Below are 18,881 nucleotides of genomic sequence, written 5' to 3' on the forward strand. Positions count from 1 at the left end.
CTTTTCTGAATTAAGAGCACTCTAATTCATGAATAAACATTATTTGGAAAGCCTTCTAGGCGGGAGTCTGTGTGCCTGTTTATCAGCTCCAGTAATCATTCCAAAACCTCCATTATTTTCTTGCCTTATTGACATTTGGCAAAGGATTGCAGCTTTATTCAACATCTTTTGTCATAATTAATAATCTGAAAAGTCACGAAAAAGCCCTGTGGATCTCCATGAACAAAGGCTACCTGGAGAATACGAGACATTTTTCTAAATGGGTCTGTTAGGTTTCAAGGGGGGTCGCAGGTCAGAGTAAAGGAATGAATGAATCATTATAGCTGCTCCTGAATCCACTGGCAATATGCCTAGAGTCAAAGAAATGAGTGCATCTTTAACATGTCATCCCTCACTTGGCGATAATTCTTTGACAGCTCACTTGACTTTCTAGTTCAATAGGTGGACATTAATTAATGGTCTCATACATATTCATAATTGTTGGGTAAATGCAGGGACCCAGCTGTAGGAGGCTGATGACAATGGAGCAAATGAGTTTGTCTAAATATGCATTGAGCTCTGTGAGCATGATTGATGGCAAATGAAGAATGGAACATGACTTTATTAAATGATTAATCTGCAGTGAATGGTAAATTAGCATGAAGGCCATAAGATTCCTACTCCAACATTCATAGCAAGGAGCTGGGAAGGGCTGCTGCTAACTTGATAATGAGGCATGATCATAGAACACAATGCAAATAGAAGATATAGAAAAATTTCAATGGCTTGTCCTCTGCATACCTGGAAGACTGCCTCCTCCATCACAATTGTGTTAACCGAGAGCATCCTTAATAATGTCTAAATCAGCTTGTGGTGATCCCAGAAACAAGCCTTTTCACTGCTGGCATCAGTGTTACGGAATGTATTCCTTACTGAAACATGAGAGATGTCATCTTTATTGCTATTCTGCCAGCTTTTGAAGGCACACTTTGATCTCTCAACCTGAGGCTCCTGTTTTAATTACAGTGTCGTCTTGATGCGAGTGCATTATTGCATATTTTAATTATGGATATGCATGTTTTAATGCTTAGGGAATTTGTTTTATATTTGTAAATGGCTCAATAGCCTATTTTTGCAGTAAACAGTGTAGGCAGTTGCACTGGCAGAGGAAGAGGAATTCGGGGGGAGCGCACCGCCCCCGGCAGCGCAGTGGGGTGCCATCGCGGCTGCCTTCCTGGGTGCCACGCCCCTGCAGGTGGCGCTGTATTATTACGCAAGCCCCAGTCCTGCAGAAATAGCATACCAACCAAGGCCAACATTTTTTCCGGACTTCCAGACATAATATTTATTAGCTGGAGAGTGGTCTGACAAAATGATATTATTTCCAACTTTGTTTAAAGTGGGGTGGGGCGTGGGAAAGATTATATGGATTGTTGAGTGGCAGCTGTATGTTTTGAAATGTTGTACTATTGTTCTTTTCCGCTTTTGCTGCTTTTGATTATAAGCTGTTTTGGATGGGCATTTGCCCAGAAAAGCAGACTTAAAATACTTTAAATGAACTTCCTGGATAATTCATACGTTTGCAACATTGACATTTTTCAGAGGATGCCTACATCATTTACATCTAAACTTTCCGAAGCGAACAAAAAATTTATCCAGTTTGAATGTTGGGGTGACGTTTTGTTTAGCAGATGGCATGCCTGAAACTCAGTTCTCCTCCATCTCTTCTAGCTAATCACCCTACCAAATGATCACCAAAATCGTGAAACTTCATTATAGGACCTCTGCTGCCTCCAGTTACAGGGCAAACAGTACTGCATAACTTGGAAGAGATATGTTCCCCCGCATACAAAAGAACTGCAAGTGCACTATCATCTCTCAAAAAAGGAAATGTCTACACTGTGGAAATAGACAGACAGACAGACAGACAGACAGACAGGCAGGCAGGCAGACATATATCTAGTGCTTCTTTCCCTAGAAAAATGGGTGCTGGTACTCACCATAAAGATGTTACAGTAAGTGCCACACTTTTTAACAAAAAAACTGCTGGTACTGCGTACCATTGAGTACCCCCTGGAAAAATATGGCTGTATATATCATTTGTATATCTATAGGCAGACAGGGGTGTGGGTGTGTATTTCCACCTAAGGTCTGCACATTATTCTTGATTTTATTCTTTTATCTTTTTGTAAACCATTTTGAGGCTTTTTTTAAAAAAACACACCAAGTGGTGTTTAAATTTCATGAAGTAAATAAATAAGGGTCCCTCCATATTGGTCTTTTACTGTGACTGTATTCTGCAACATATTCTTCACACAATGGCAGTGCACTGGTGACGGATTTGTTCTGCTCTTGTTTGTTCTGCGATGTTTCCCCAATGCTACCACACGTTATTGTGTCTGGAGGGGCTACAGCACAACAGAAGCAGAGCAAAAATAAACCAGAACATTTGTGGTTACAGCGTTTCAGTTTTGGGATGCATACTGATTGGAAAGGAAGCAATCTGACCACCCCAAAACTTTGCAGGCGCAAACCGTAGTGGAAGCAGGGTCATGTTTGACCGCCCAGAAAAGCATCATGAGCACAAAGTATCAGGAACATACAACGGGGGAAAAGATGTCTAGAGCAGGGATCAGCAACCTTTTTCAGCCATGGGCCGGTCCACCGTCCCTCAGACCATGTGGTGGGCCAGACTATGTTTTTTTGGGGGGGAATGAACGAATTCCTATGCCCCACAAATAACCCACAGATGCATTTTAAATAAAAGCACACATTCTACTCATGTAAAAACACACTGATTCCTGGACCGTCCGCAGGCTGGATTTAGAAGGCTATTGGGCCAGATCCAGCCCCCGGGCCTTAGTTTGCCTACCCCCGGTCTAGAGGGACCCAAAGCTGCTCACAGTGTGCAATGCCGGCCAACACAGTTACAGATGTCATTGATATCTGAGTGCACCTTAAGGCACGGGTGGTTTAAAAACCATTATGAGCTCACCCAGCTTCATCAAAAGATGGCAAGAAGAAATGTAAAGAAAAAGAAGGCACCTTTTATCATATGTGGTGGTCTTGTAATAATAAAATCATATATAATGTGATGGGGGGAAAATGTTCAAATTAACTTTTGTTAAAAACAAAACAAAAAAACCCCAGACTTTGTAATTAGGAATTAGAGGTGCTGATATTCCAAGGGAGAAGAAAAGACTTTTTATGTATGCGACAACTGCCACATGGCTCTACTAGCCCAGAGATGGACGAAGTCCCTACCAGAGAAGAATGGCAAATTAAACTGTTGGACCATGCTGAAATGGCAAAACTGAATGGAAAACTCAGAAACCAAGAAGACCAAAACTTCAACAAAGAACGCGGAAAATTTATAATTTATCTTGGAGACCACTGTGAGCAGATGAAAACATTAGCAGGATTGCAATAACACTCATAATGTAGCAAGTACTATGGAGACAATGGAGTTATAGAAAATATAGATTATTGGAAAAGATGCAGCACAAAAGGTTTAAATATAGGACCCCTGGAGGGGAGGTGGGAAGTCCAGAGATTCAGAGGAATCTGTAAATGTGGATGTGAATGGATGTATTGTTATAAATATATATACTTGTAAAACCAAATAAAAAATATTTTTAAAAAAATATGGCAAGAAGACAACGAAGGTTCATCTTACTCTAGAATGCTATCCTTTGTATTGGAACTGTCTAAAACAAGAGGAAATTTTATTCCGTTTGAATGCTTGAGTGACAGATTATTTAGCAGGTTGTCTTTCTGAAGCCTGGTTCTCCCCCATCTCTTCCAGTGAATCATCTACTCTGCACCATCCCTCGCTTATCTCTGTATCTGTAACTCTCAGGAGAAGCAGGGGCTGCGTGTGTGTGTGATTCTTCCCTCCTTTAATTGTACAGCACTCCTGGCACCATCCCACCCCAAAGGCAAAGTTCCATTGGAGCCAACTGCTTCCATTCTAGCCTAAAACCTGCCATTGATAGAGGGAGTTGTTGTCTTTTCTTCCTCAGGACATCGGCCAGCTGCTTCGCAGCAGAACTAGCAGCATACAAAGGAACAAGTTGTAAATGTTGGAGAGGCTCCTCGCCCCACAAGATAGTTTCCTGCAGAAATGCCATCTGTGGCTGTTTTCTCATCCAAAAGCTCTTTCTTGTTCATTGTCTGCATCCATCCAATAAAATAAAGAGGGAAGAGGAAGGGGGGACGGGCGGGTTGCTATTACAACCGAGTTTCCACACACAAGTTAAATTTGCCTAAAACAGGGAAAGGCATCGCCTGAAGAAAGGAGGGTCAGGATTTGCATAAGATTTGAATGTACCCATTTATGCCTATAGATGCAAACAGAGGAATCATCACTACTATATAAATAGAAATAAAAGTCCCAAGTGGCTTCTGAGTGTAACCTGAGTCATCGTTATAATAGGAAGGACCAAACTCCAAACATAAACATTAATGACAAATGGAGCTCAGTAATTGTTTTCATAAAGACCCCTATGTCACAGAGTTAAACCCCAAGTTTAAAAGGTTAGCACAAACACATACACACCATAGTTAATTACCAAGACAGCGTTGGCTACACCACATGGCTGGTGTTAGAAGTAGAGGAGAGCAGCTCCCTCACCCCGAATCACCTCAATTAAAGGCAAAGTTGGAATCCATTTCCTTTCGCACTCTGACAAGCACCTAGCATTTTTGCTTTGATGCAGCAATTGAAAGCCTAGCTTTTAAAGGAGAGCGACTCAGATTTTATATATATATATTGTCACACACACCACCCCAGTGTCTGAGAGGTGTGAGATTCAGGGCTTCCAGGCGCTTGCCCAGGGTTCCTGTTTCCTCTTGGAAATAAGGCACAGTGGAGAATGTGGTGTCTTCAGGATATATGGTTTATTTGCACATATATACAACCTGAGCCTGCGATGGAGGGGTTTGAGGCATGAACACTTTGAGAGGGTCCTGTTTCTCCCCTTGCTGCAGCCTTGGATTCAAAAAAGAGATCAAGCATGGCTCTGATCCTCCTCTTTAGCTTGCTGCATTTTAACAGACTGCCGTTTTCCCCTCTAGCTTGCTGACACAACTGTTTTTCCTCCAGCCCACAGCATCCCTGACTACAATCCCAAATACAACTCCTCTCCTTCCAACTCTAAAAAAAATGCTACTGCAAAGGCTTTTGTCTTTCAAATTAATTATGAGTTGAGGGAAGGGCCTCTCCCACTTGCTGTCTGGCACAGAGCCATTCCCTTTGTGCCCCTAACGACTCATCTTTAGAGGGTCCTTACGAGGCTAGCTCCTGGTTTGTATTTTAACATGCTAAATCCAGTGTGTGGCACCCAGGAATTAGATTGGGGGGGTCCAGGCACCCACAAACTGATAACAGCATACTATGTGGATTTTTTGCAATGTGATGCTTACAAAGATCCATGTTTTTAGATCTCTACAGTTTTTCAGATAGATAGATGGATGATACGCAACTAAGTTTTAGTCAGAGGAGACCCATTGAAATTAATAAACAAGATTAAGTTAGGTCCATTCATTTCAATGAGTTTACTCTGAGTAAAACTTAGCTGAATATCACTCATGTTTTTAAATATATATATTTCTGTTGTGCACCGCTTGAAAAACATTAGCGGGGAAGTGGTTTAGAAGCATTAAATAGAAAAACTAATAATGTTGACCCTGCAAGACATAGGTACTTCTCAAAGTTGTGATAAGAGCTAGGCCCTCCCCCCCACCAACTTAGGGAAATAGTGGGCCCAAAATATTACTCAACCAAGCAATAGACTGGAGCCTCCCAAACTGATGAAACATCATTCCCAGTTTACAGATTTGATGGGTGCAAGATACTTTAATCACTTCCTCAAGCTGGTCAATGTCAAGGCCGAGTAATGTCCACTTTGCCTTTACTCTCCCAGGATGGTTCAGGAATGTGAGGACCAGGTAAATGCTGAAGAGCAGCCTCAGAAACTTGGTAAGGATTGCCACCGCCTAAGATGTAGATCTGAAGTTCAGGGAGTCTGCCAAGCTTCGCAAATTCAACAACCACTCCTTGGATTTACTTTCCAGATTTTGCTGCAAGAGCAAATCAGAAGCGTTAGGTTGGGGTTTAATTCAGGGGCAGCAACACATTCCTGAAGATGCAGTGAGGTCACAATCAGCAAAACTTCTCAGATGTTCAGCCTTTTCAGAAGACTTAAGCTATTTCATCTGCATTATAGTGCCAAGAGGAGACTGGCTTTGTCATGTCTCACCTTAGGCAGCAGCAGCCAAGCTGGTGGGGCAGAGCCATGGAGACACCCTCCCAATACCAACATTGCTACAGCTTCTCTGGATGGTGCTGGGGTGAGATCTGTTAGGAGACCCCTATTTCCCTCACAGTTACAATCAACAGAGTGAAATACAAATCAGTCCATCTTCACAGGGAACTCTGGGAAATGTAGCTCTGTTAGGGGGCTAGGAGTCTCCTGATGACTCTCAGGATCCTTAATGAACTACAGCTCCCAGGATTCTTTGGGGGAAGCCATGATGACTGTTTAAAGTGGTATCAGAGTGCTTTCAATGTATGGTGTGGCCAGAGTGAGAGTGTTGCCTTCCCTCTTCCTACTACTACTACTAAAATTAATAACAAATGTCTTGACATTAAGTTTCATTGGTTTCAAAAAGGGCCTGCTCTGGAACATCTTATACAGTGGTAACTCTGGTTACGTACTTAATTCATTCCGGAGGTCCGTTCTTAACCTGAAACTGTTCTTAACCCGAAGCACCACTTTAGCTAATGGGGCCTCCCGCTGCTGCCGCCGTCGCGCAATTTCTGTTCTCATCCTGAAGCAAAGTCCTTAATCCGAGATACTGTTTCTGGGTTAGCGGAGCCTGTAACCTGAAGTGTCTGTGACCTGAAGCGTCTGTAACCCGGGGTACCACTGTAAAACCTTCTCCACTTTCTGCCTGCACAGCTGTCCTTTGAGTCCTAAGGATTTTTCACAATGATTTGTAAAGTTCTGTGTCTTCTGAGCTCTGGGAAACAATGACCGCTCCCCACATCAAAAGGGGGTCGCCTTTTGCGTGGTTGCACACAGCCCCCTGGATCCCATGCGGCTTCTGGCAGTACGGGCTGCTGGTTTCGCCCTCCCCAGACTGGATACCTGGAGGTCTCTGCCTACTTCAGCCAATTGCCCAACCCCGCCTGGGGAGGCATTGCCAGAGTATCGGCCAGGTAGGGGGAGGGACCGCCCTGTCCACACAACAGAAGGTGGATCTTACCTGGGAATCATCAGTTGGCTCCAGAGCTTTTCCCACCCTGCCCTCCCTCAGTTAAGCCTTCTTTTGCAGATTAACCTCTTCTCCACAGGTACGTGGGCGCTGCTACGTTATGGTCACTGTTGAATGGCTAGAAAGGAATTTTCCTGCATTGGCAGGCTTTGACTTCCCCGTAGCAAAATGTCACAACTTTGGTGGTTTCAGGCCTTGGGCGAAATCCTTTAGTCTATCTTCCCCAATGGGGGGGAGGGCATTAAGCGGTGACCCACGCCCCCTTGCAGAGGCGATCCCAGAGTTCCCCATTAAAGGGGTCTTGAGGGGAGGCATTGGCCATATGCTGAGAGGTTGTCATTGCTCTCCCCTGCGATGGCGGCGAAACAGGGGGCGCGCTCTCTGCTTGAACATATGTTCTCCAGAGCCAGCCCAATCCCCACACATTCTGGATAACCCTGATGTCCCCCAGATCCCCAGCTGGGGACTGGGAAGGATAAACGCCCAATGCCTGAGCCAAGGTCTCCCTACATCTGAAACTTAATAAAGTTGTGGCCAATTTTAATCCCATAGCACGTTGTCTTGAGTCATTATTTCACTCGGGAGTCGCCTGGGGTTGGGGGGACTCCGCCTGTCCATGCAAATGGGAAGCTCCTTCCTCAGTTTGATTCTTTCCTACATCTTGGCTCAACAGAGGAATCCTTGGAAAAGAGCCAAGAAACTCCCGAAGCAGTTGAACGAAGTATGATGTTTTGGTGCACTCTAAACAATTTTTTTTTGGGGGGGGTAGAGAGTAGGGGACTTTTGTACAAAAAGTTGGAAATGGACAAGAAAGCCAATGTGGTGTTATGGTTAGAGTGTCAGACAAGGACATGGCAGACCAGGGTTCAAATCCTCACTCAGCCATGAAGCTCACTGGGTGACCTTGGGCTCACTGGGTGACCTCTTGGCCCTACCTCACAGGGTTGTTGTGGGGAGTAATTGACATGGGAGAGAACCAAATATGCCATCCTGAGCTCATTGGAGAAAAAGGTGGGATATAAATGCAATAGAGAAATTCAATGAATGAATGAATGAATGAATGAATGAATGAATGAATGAATAAGGGGGGTTAATAGCAAGGAAAAGCATAACCCCTCAACCTGTCACAGAATGGTAACCAAGAAAAGGATAGGCTTACTGTTTGCTTCTGTGGCTTGTGGCCTTGGCTTGGCTAGAGCAAGCAGCCTCTCTGAGGCTACGGCATTCTTTGCTGCCTGAGTCACCTGAAGACAAGAGAGAAGGATGTCATATTCCATGGATGCTCTACATCTGTGCGCCAGGACTGCACACAAGCAGAGAGAGGGTGGCAAGTGGCACGAAGGAGCAGCCAATCTAATTCCCCTTGCAGCAGCTCTCCAAAAATTATGCCCAACGAGGTTCACTATTTGTTGGCATCCATTTGTCTTAAGAGACAATGGAGTGTGCCTCTGGGGGTGAAGTCAAACCACTGCATTAGCAGCACTGAAGTGACCACCCTGGGGAGCATGCCTGGGCAGTGTGTATGGAGGTCCTGCGCTGCCCAGATGCCAACACCTGCCCCCTCTTGGCCTCACTGATGTGGTCCAAAGTGAAGCAAAGCAATGCGTTTGGCACCTGCTTGGCTGCAGGAGTTGCTGGAAGGAGGCATACAAGACGTCAACCAACCGTCTTAGGGACTCTACTCTGGATTTGTGTAGGGTTGTGTAGGCACATTCACACAGCTCTTTTCCCTGCTCTGACTGGCAGCGGCTCGGGCTGTCCTCTTTTTTGCTCTTCAAGATATGGTTACCCTAATGCCAGTACTACAGAGAATGATTGCTAAACCCGTTGAACAATCTGCTCTGAAGATATGCTCTGTCACAGGGATAGAGAACCGATGTCACTCAAATTTTGTTAGAACACAACTCCCATCAGCAGCAGCCTGCATGGCCAATGGCCAGGGATGATGGGAATTGGATTCTGGTACCTTCTGGAGGGCCACAAGAACCCCATTCCTGTCATATTAGGATTCAGGAATGAAGAAGAGGCTGGATGAAGGAGAGCAGGATCATGAGGAGAGACAATGTAATAATATTCACGCAGCAAAGAGTACACAAGCAAGAACCAGAGGTGGTGTGGTGGACCAATTGAACGGATGGAAGGGAAGGAAGTGGCATGACAAGATGAGGATAGTTTGGCAGGTGGCATGGAGCTGAGAGTGGAAGGTCAACAGAAGAGGGGCACAAGTTGGAGTATATGGAGGGCAACCCAAAAGCCAATGATCAGAAGCAAAGATTTGGTGATTTCTGCACGTAAAAATGCTTCTGATCATTGCTCTGTGGATTTCTACTGCATATGTAGCCAACCTGTGGCACAGGAAGTGGACTCATCATGGCGACATCGGCTTGTCTCTCTCCCTGATAGCAGCAGCTGATGTTTTGGAGTGGAAGCACTTGACCATGCTAGGTGTGGGCAGTGGCGTAGCGTGGGTTGTCAGCACCCGGGGCAAGGCAAGTAATTTGTGCCCCCTAACCCGTGGATTTGCGCCCCCTAACCCTAACCCCCAGATGTTGCGCCCGGTGCGGCCACCCCCCCTGCACCCCCCACGCTATGCCACTGGGTGTGGGGGAGGTGGATGTGGTTTTTGAGGAACAGCCTTGTTATGTACTGAGTTGAATAGTATCCAAAATGCAGCAGTCTGGTTGGTCCTAGAACAACAGGATTCAGAATGCAGCAGTCTGATTGGTCCACAGGAGCCACCCAATCCAGCTCCAGGTGGAAGTGAATCCGCAACCTGATTGGACTACAGGAGCATCCTGGAATTAGCCAGTCCCGTGGGGCCCATTGTGTAAATAATGTATATAAAGCAGACATTCTGGGGGAACTTCCATTCCTCCTCACCACTATGAGCTGAATAAAGAGCATGAAATCCACTCTGGACTCCGAGTATATTTCAAGCCTCATGGGCCAAATCCTGTTCACGGTCTGGAGATTCCCAATCCCTGCTACAGAGAGGGAACGGAAGCTTTATTTGAATGTTACAGCAACAGGGTATGAGGCTGCCACAAATGTCTGTACGCAGTGAGCCAACATGGAGCAGCTACACCATTGTGTGGAATCTCAACCGCAGGGAAGCATTTGGGGCAATCACGCCAGATGGGCTGAAAAGGAGGCAGGCTAGTGAAGGACTTACATACCACAGAATAAGGGGAACGATGGAATTCCCAGCCAGCTGGGCAAGGCCGAGGTCGCGCCAGCTCCTTCAACCTGGGTGATGCCTGCGCCCTCAGAGCTGCTTCTGTCACGAACCATTCAGCGGTGGGCCTGGGTTTGCCAACAAAAGGAAAACAGCAGCAACGCATGAGACACTATGTCTCTCTCAGACATCTAATAAAATTGATGGCAGGAAACGTAAGGCATATTAAAGGAAATAGTTCATACCCAGCCTGTGGAACAGCTTGCCACATGGTTTTGCAATGCCTGCAATATAAATGCTTCCCCCCTCCTTTTAAAAGAACTAGATCAGTGGTGTGGAATCTCCCCAGCCTACAGCACAGATAAGGCCCACATCAAGATTTGATCTAGCTCTCTGGGTCTCCTCCTACACACACCAGCTATTTAGTGGCCGAGGAAGAAATCATGCAGTTGCAGCTCCTATCTCTGCAAGAAGATCAAAGTCTAGGAGGAAATGTCTCAAGAGACTTGTGTTCCTTGACAAATGGTGTCACTGCATTTTGCAGTTGCGTGCCTGCAATTTTCAGGATGCAACTGCATTTTGAGGCTGGGGGCTTTGAATAGCTGTAAGGCAGAGCCTGCAGTTCAGTTTTGTACAGATGTTATTTACATGTTATTTGCTTTCTTTGGCTGCGATTACTGAATTCTTGTTGACTTTTGTACAGTCGGTACAGATAAAGGACAGATAACATTGTTTAGTTATTGCATCTTAGGGCCCAACTCCAGACCCTCCAAGTGTAGGGTTGCAGTACTCCCAAAAGGGAAAATCTGGACAAAGTTGTTGACAGAAGCCGTCCTGGTTTCTGATTTGATCCCAGAATGTCCCATTTTCCTTAGGGTGTCCCTATTTTCATTGGAGAAATATTGGAGGGTATAGCGCTATCTGACCTCTGAAGGCAATCCTGTACAGTATAGGGAAGGTTTTTTTTAAAATGTTTAATGTTCTATTATGTTTTAATATACAGTGGTGCCCCGCAAGACGAATGCCTCGCTAAACGAAAAACCCGCAAGACGAAAGGGTTTTCCGATTTTTTAGCGGCTTCGCAAGACGAATTTCCCTATGGGCTTGCTTCGCAAGACGAAAGCCCATAGGGAAATCTCCGGGGACAGTGGGGAAGCGCAGCGCGCCTTCTCCTCTGTTCCCGGACCTGTCCTAAGGCTTGCGGTGGGAGGTCCGGGAACAGAGGGGAAGGTGCGAAGGGCTTCTCCTCTGTTCCCGGGGCTTGCGGTGGGAGGAGGGTTTTTCCTCCCCACCGCCAACATTCAGAACAGCATTCTGAATGTTGGCGGTGGGGAGGAAAGCCCTCCTCCCACTGCAAGCCTTCAGGACAGGTCCGGGAACAGAGGGGAAGGTGCGCAGCGCTTCTCCTCTGTTCCCGGGGCTTGCGGTGGGAGGAGGGTTTTTCCTCCCCACCGCCAACATTCAGAACAGCATTCTGAATGTTGGCGGTGGGGAGGAAAGCCCTCCTCCCACTGCAAGCCTTCAGGACAGGTCCGGGAACAGAGGGGAAGGTGCGCAGCGCTTCTCCTCTGTTCCCGGGGCTTGCGGTGCGAGGAGGGTTTTTCCTCCCCACCGCCACATTCAGAACAGCATTCTGAATGTTGGCGGTGGGGTGGAAAGCCCTCCTCCCACCGCAAGCCTTCAGGACAGGTCCGGGAACAGAGGGGAAGGTGCGCAGCCTGCTGCCCCGCGCGAGGGGCGCTCTTAAGCAGAGCGCCCCTCGCGCGGGGCCGACATTCGCCGCTTGGAGAGCCCTGCGGGGAAGTCCTGCAGGGTTCCCCAAGCTGCGAATGTCTGCCCCTCGCGCGGGGCAGCAGGCTGCTATCCGCAGCTTGGAGAGCCCTCTGGACCTCTTCTGAAGGCGGGTGGGGGGCAAAAGTCTTTGTCCCCCCTGCCTGCCTTCCCGGGGGATTTTAAAATGCTGGCGGGCGGCAGCGCTGCCGCCCGCCAGCATTTTAAGATCGCCCCGGACAGCGGAGAAGTCTCCGCTGTCCCGGGAAGGGGGGGGGAAGCAAAGACTTTCGCCCCCCCACGTCGGCCTTCAGAAGAGGTCGGGGGACAGACTGTCCCCAAACCTGGTCTGAAGGCGGTTTCCATAGGAACGCATTGATTGATTTTCAATGCATTCCTATGGGAAACCGTGCTTCGCAAGACGAAAAACTCGCAAGACGAAAAGACTTGCGGAACGAATTAATTTCGTCTTGCGAGGCACCACTGTACGTTGGAAGCTGCCCAGAGTGGCTGGGGCAACCCAGTAATATGTGTGGGGTATAAATAGTAAAATGATCATTATGGAATGGGACGTCCCTATTTTCACATGAGAAATGTTGGAGGGTATGCATCTAGTCCGAAGCAGCCTTGAAATGATTGTTTGCATCTACTGCTCATGCATTTTATAATACAGGTAAGGTAACAGGCAATAGCAACCTCTGGAAGGGCTGATAATTGTAAGATCACTGCAGGCAAGGAGGGAGGGGGAATCAACGGTATTCTCCCCTGATGCAGTCCTGACCAAAATCAATTTTCATCAGAAAAATGTGGGAGGGTATGCATCACTGCTCTAGCCTCCCCAGCTCCTGCACAAAAACCCTGGACTGTAATGCACACATTCTAGGTGTGGATTTGGATACCGCCAGCTATGGCCCTACAGTGGTGAGATCACAGGACTGTTTCGTACTGGGGGAAACCACAATCACCAGACTTATTGCCCTGCCAGGCTTTGATTCTCCTGAGCTTTTTAGGCGCATTTTTTCTCCTGCTGTATTATGCTGCTTTTTTGTGGGTTTTAGTTTATAGTTAATTGTCAGGGAACTGTCATTGGAGCCAAGAGTGGAGGTAAGGCTCCCTAGCAATGCAGGAGAAGGGCCCAGTCGGGAGAGAGGGAACACTTCCTCGGAGGAAGGAAATCAGCGTGACACCAGGAAGAAAAGGGAGCCGGGAAGGACTTTGGAGAGATGGCTCCAAGACTCTTCCACAGAGACCAGCAGGAAGAGCCCAGGACCTCCGCTGGCCACACCCACTCTGCGCCGAAAACATCCGCGCAGGGAGGCTAGGCGGCGACTTGGTGTCAAAGAGCTTTTATGCTGGAAGAAGTTCAGGAAACGCCCACTGACGGATTCTGCCAGTGACTGACACAGCCACGGAGAAAGGGCTGTTCAGCCAGGGAAAGGTTTAGCCAGACAACGTTGCCTAGAGCAGCGGCCACTTACACACGAGCAACCCCAATTCCCTTTACATTAATATTGCACTTACATTTTAATTCCTTCATTCCTTCTGGTAAACTCCCCTGGAGAAATCATTGAAGGGTGGCATAAAAAAAAAGATCTAAAGGACAGCGAATCTTGCTCTGAAACTGTGTTGCAACATGATAAAATTGGTTGTCCAGCTTTAGCATGCCGTTCCCTTTCTCATATATGTGCATACTGAGTTAATTCGGTCATTGTAAACAAATCCGTCAATCCAGGGTGGATTTTTATTTGTCTGAAATCTGGTCACTTTATTCCTCACCTGTCTGCTTTATAACGTGGATGTATGGTTTTGCATTTAGCCAGCTCTTCTAGCCTAGGAGTTAAGACTGAAGAGAAGTATTTAAATATATTTACATGTATTTGTGTTAGTGGGCCTTTTATATATAAAGTTTTATTAAGACTTTTCACAATACAATAAAACAACAAACTAATCTAAACAAAAAAAAATAAGAGAGAGAAAGAGGGAGGGAGGGACGGAGGGAGGGAGGGAGGGAGGGGGAGAGAGAGAAATACTATCTCACCAGTATATCCTAATTTTTATCCCATACGGAGAAGGATGCACCCTCCCATCTCTCGCCTTGCAGCATCTCTTTCCTTCCCCTGCCTCTCACCCTGGGAGACCCTCCCTTCCCTGCCTCTCACACAGGGTCTTTCACCCACCGTCCAACATCTTCATCGGCCAGCAATTTTACCAAAACACAGTAAGAGAGAATATTAAAGTCAGAGAGAACATTAAAGGAAATATCTTGGCGCTTTGTAATTCCCAGTGCAACGCCACCATCTCTCTTCATTAGACAACGTACCCCTTCTCCTTCAAGAGTCAGGGCTTGCTTGCCCACATTTGTCTTGCACATAGAATACCTGGGTCCAAGTGGTTTTCCACTTGACCTGTGCTTTTGAGGCATGGGTCTGAGTGGTTTTCCCCTGGCATGGCTGCTTTCCCAGAGGAAACCCATCCTTTTGTGATATATAGGAGCAAACGTCAATCTGGAGAAAACCGAAATTGCTGTTTGGTCCAATTGAGCACTAAAGAGTGGTTTTCCCTGGGAGAAAGCAGCAAGACACGAGGAAGTGTGGATAAATAGTGCCCATTTAAATAGTGCCCATCAATCCAGCAAGTTAAATTTGCACTGTCTGCGATGGTAGAAATAAGGCAGGCCAGAATCCTCGTCACACACTGCCCTGGCTTTGTTCTACGAAGCCCTATCAAATTTCTACCTCTGCCTCCGCCTTTCTCCTTCTCTTAAAAAACACCCTAGGCAGCAATGGGAAATGGTGGTGGTGATGCCAACGCAACTTGCCTTACAGCAGGCTAGGATTTAGTAAATGTTCCAAAAGCAAGGATGAGGAACCTGCAGAACTCCAGATGCGGCTGGATGACAACTCCCACCTGCCCCGGTCAGCATGGCCTATGGTCAGTCATGACGGGAGTTGTCGCCCAAGAACATCTGAAAAACCACAGGTTCTTGGCCCCTCTTCTAAAGCATCAGAGCCAGAACGAGCCTCAGAGGGTGGCAAGGCTGAGGATTTGCCAAAGCCCCAAGGCCAGCTGAGGATCCACTGTGCTAAAAACAACACTGCTGTTTGCACTTTACACAGAGTAGCCAAAGAGATTAGGTGATGCTTACTAGCTCTCCTGGGATAAAGGCACAGAGGTTGCCATGCCCCAAACCGCCCCCCCCCCCATTCTGTTGTCAGCACTGATCAGAGCACAAATACTTGACAACTTGCCTGGGACTGTGCCTCTATGTTCTGATGTACGCCTAGGGAGAGACAGGGGGCGGGGAGATTGTGTTAAAAGCATTGGCAAAATCACTCCTGTCTCTGTGCCCAGCTCTGATATTCTTCTAGGCAGATCTACACTAAAACACGTATCTGTTTTATACTGGTTTAAAACAACAAGCTGTTTCTGAGATGAATTGCTGCATTTCCTCCCACCTCCCCTTAGCAGTGGCAGTGCTTTATGGCGGAAACTTTCATGCTGGCAGGTCTACTAAATCAAATAGTTTCCCGCAGCTTTGCAGCATATAGAAATAAATAAGCTGGCTAACTAATGCACAGTGAAATCTGAGACCACAAACGACTTATCCACGCTTACCTTTCCCTCTGATATTTCCCGGCTGAGGTGTGCAGTCTGTGTCTGAACATTTTTATTCTGCCCCCAGATTTCCCTTCCAAAACCCACTCTTGAAAGCTTAATCTGAGCAAACGTCAATTCGGATTTTATGAGGATTACCATTTGCGCCAGTTGAGCTTTAAAGAGTGGAGGGTTTTTTGCAAGGAAAGCTCTGGAGGAAAAAAAATATATTAAAAAAAAATGGGGGTCTGCTCAGACACAGAGCTTTAAATTGTAGACCACGTCTGGAAAGAGCAGAGGAAAGGTAAGTTGTAAGTATGTTTGATTTAATACAAACATGACATTTCACCCCAACACCAATGAGCATTGATATTGGGATAAAGGACAACAGACGTAGTTCTTACCTCTTAAATTGTTGGTTATCTTGCACCTGGCCAAGCATGTTGATCCAATCCTCCGTCCTCTAATCCCATTTCAAAGGTATGTGTTGCCAGAGCAACCAGCTCTGGAAACGGTGTTCCTTCTAGGAATCACAATTATGTTTCCAGCCAGGTGGTGAATTTCGGCAACTAGATGTCTTGGGGACGTCTAGGATTTTGGCCTGAGACTTTGTTTTCAGAGGGCCATCTTCAGCCCTCAGGGCAACCTGCCCCAAGATCTAAAATTTCTGAGGGCCTTCCTTGGGTGAGAGCGAGGAAAGAAAGGGGAGAGTTTATATAAGAAGGAAGGTTTTGACAAAGTAATATATAAGTCTACTTACTAAAAAAAAGTATTCCATACTCCACAACTGTCCTGGGAAAACCGGGACATCCCATTTTTTCATGTGAGAGCCAGCAGCCATTTTGGATGCCACAATCTCACACCCCAAAAGTGCTTTTTTCAAGGCCATGATCTCACACAGCACCCCCCAAATGTGTGTTTTTGGGTGCTGTGCTCTCATGGAAGCACACAGTCCTGAAAAAAAGCACTTTTGGTGGGGCTGCAATCTCGTGCAGGTCATGTGACTTGCTCAGAAGCCATGCGGCCTGGTTTTGGGCCTGGACATGTTGGAGGGTATGGTATTCTGATGTGTCGCCAGGTGCTAGATGGATTTAGCTTACATTGTTGTTTTTGTTAGTAATAAGAGTCCTGTTGCATCAGACCAAAAGGCTATCTTAGTGCAGCATCCTGTGCTCAAAGTGGTCAATCATATACCAATGAGAAGCCAAAAACAGGAGCTGAGTGCTCTCCCCACCTGCAATTCCCGTCAACTGGTTTGCAGAAGCATTACTGCCTTCAACAGTGGAGGCAAAAATATACCCTCCACGGACAGGTACCCAGCCTTATGCTCCTGGATTTGTCTAAACCAGGGGTAGTCAACCTTTTTATACCTACCGCCCACTAATGCATCTTTCTTGACAGTAAAATTTCCTTACCGCCCACCAGTGCTCAATGGAAGGAGGATTCAGCTTGTGCCATAGAAGCCCCTACCGCCCACCTAGAATCCTGAAACACCCACTAGTGGGCGGTAGGGACCAGGTTGACAACCCCTGGTCTAAACCTTTTTCAAAGCCAACCAAGCTGATGGCCATGACTACACCCTGAGGCAGCAAATTGCAGTATTTACCTGTGTTTTGTGTGAAGAAGTACTGCCTTTTGTTCATCCTGAAACTCCCACCCTTCAAGCTTCATTAGATGGCCCCAAGTTCAAGTATTATGAAGGATAAAGTCTCTGTCCAATACTCCACATCAAACGTAATACCATACAATTCTATCATGCCTCCTTTTACTCGTTTTTTTTTTTTTCAAAACTAAAAAGTCACAACCTTTCCTCATAAGAGAGTTGTTCCAGTCCCATGATCATTTTGGCTGCCCTTCCATGACCATCTTCAATATATTCATATCAAGAATGGGAAAGACCCAAAGCTTATAGCAAACATAACTGTTAATCATAATAACATATTTTCTGTACAGTCATACCTCGGGTTACAGATGCTTCAGGTTGTGTTTTTTTGGGTTACGGACCCGCTGAAACCCAGAAGTACCAGAATGGGTTACTTCCGGGTTTTGGGGGTCGCGCATGCGCAGAAGCACTGTATCGCAACCCGCACGTGTGCAGACGCACCGCTCTGGGTTGTGAACGTGCATCCCGCACGGATCATGTTCGCAACCCGAGTATCCACTGAATTTACAATGAGCTGCTCATCTGATTACTTTGAAAAGGCTATCGCTTGGTTGGTTGGTTGGTTGGTTGGTTGGTTGGTTGGTTGGTTTTAAAGGTGGCTAGCACAGTATTGGCAGGTGAAAATGTCCAAACTTTAAACCTTCCTTTTTTCATAGATTTAGAAGTCAGTATTCTCCAAAGTCAATTTGGAGAATACCGACAGGGAAAGGTTCCGGCAAGTCATCCCACCAATGTAGATTTGTGGATTTAGAGGCACATCTCTGCCCTGCTTCCCAGCTGTCAACAGGGGATGCTTTTCCACCTCTCCCTTTCTGCCTTTGACTCCTTCTTGCATGCTTTCTGCTGCTTATTACCCACCCCCATCGCTGATACCAACCTGTCCCAAGTCTCCACATGATTCAATAGAACACAGCGATGCAAACAGCTGTTGCCATGGGGACTGTGACCACATCTTCCGTTGCTGGGGGAGCTCCTGCAGACCTAATGTCTAGGCTGCACTCTAGGAACAGCCAAAGGGGCATAAGGATGTAGTAAGAGAGACTAAATTAGGGCCATTGAATCAAACACCCTGCTCTCCATAATGGCCAACCAGATGCCTTCTAGGAGAGGCCCACATGGTGGACACGGGGACAGAAGCCCTTCTCTGCTGCTGTGCCATCCAAATACCTCTGAAAGTAAAAGTAAAAGCTTTTATTGAACTGCATCAAAGTTGAGCGGGAAAGGCCCCTCAATGGTGTTGGCCAACTGTCCAGGTCCAGACTCTGCCTGGGAAAGCTGCATAACAGACAACAGACCAGAACGTGTCCAGAGGAGGGCAACCAAAATGGTCAAAGGCCTGGAAACGATGCCTTATGAGGAACGGCTAAGGGAGCTGGGCATGTTTAGCCTGGAGAAGAGGAGGTTAAGGGGTGATATGATAGC

At 46.6% G+C, this 18,881-nt stretch overlaps 1 protein-coding gene across 3 annotated transcripts; it reads right to left on the reverse strand.

The window, feature by feature from the left end:
* Window positions 1-5,816: 5,816 nt before the first annotated feature.
* On the reverse strand, window positions 5,817-18,418 carry LOC310843809 (sperm microtubule associated protein 2-like). 3 transcript variants are annotated; one of them, XM_083737572.1, is made up of 7 exons: window positions 18,337-18,418; window positions 16,201-16,475; window positions 15,451-15,482; window positions 13,979-14,045; window positions 10,434-10,560; window positions 8,417-8,501; window positions 5,817-6,060 (listed from the first exon to the last, which is right to left on the reverse strand). In XM_083737572.1, exons 2-7 carry the CDS (start codon window positions 16,236-16,238, stop codon window positions 6,044-6,046), a joined length of 366 nt encoding a protein of 121 aa, XP_083593698.1. In that variant the 5' UTR covers window positions 16,239-16,475; window positions 18,337-18,418; the 3' UTR covers window positions 5,817-6,043. The 3 variants fall into 3 exon arrangements, with proteins under 3 accessions (XP_083593698.1, XP_083593700.1, XP_083593699.1); XM_083737574.1 differs by lacking the exon at window positions 18,337-18,418 and adding an exon at window positions 17,602-17,695; XM_083737573.1 differs by lacking the exon at window positions 18,337-18,418 and adding an exon at window positions 17,403-17,567.
* Between the last annotated feature and the right edge of the window lie 463 nt (window positions 18,419-18,881).

The sequence above is a fragment of the Podarcis gaigeae genome (assembly GCF_964106915.1).
Source record: "Podarcis gaigeae genome assembly, chromosome: 4".
NCBI classification, from domain to species: Eukaryota; Metazoa; Chordata; class Lepidosauria; order Squamata; family Lacertidae; genus Podarcis; species Podarcis gaigeae.

Coding starts and splice junctions, on each gene's coding strand:
- LOC310843809 (XM_083737572.1), bottom strand. CDS start 16,238: ATGCTTGGCCAGGTGCAAGATAACCAACAATTTAAGAG. Junction 10,561..13,978: donor CCACGTTATAAAGCAGACAG/GTGAGGAATAAA, acceptor TGGCAAACCCAG/GCCCACCGCTGAATGGTTCG. Junction 8,502..10,433: donor ATCGTTCCCCTTATTCTGTG/GTATGTAAGTCC, acceptor TCTTGTCTTCAG/GTGACTCAGGCAGCAAAGAA.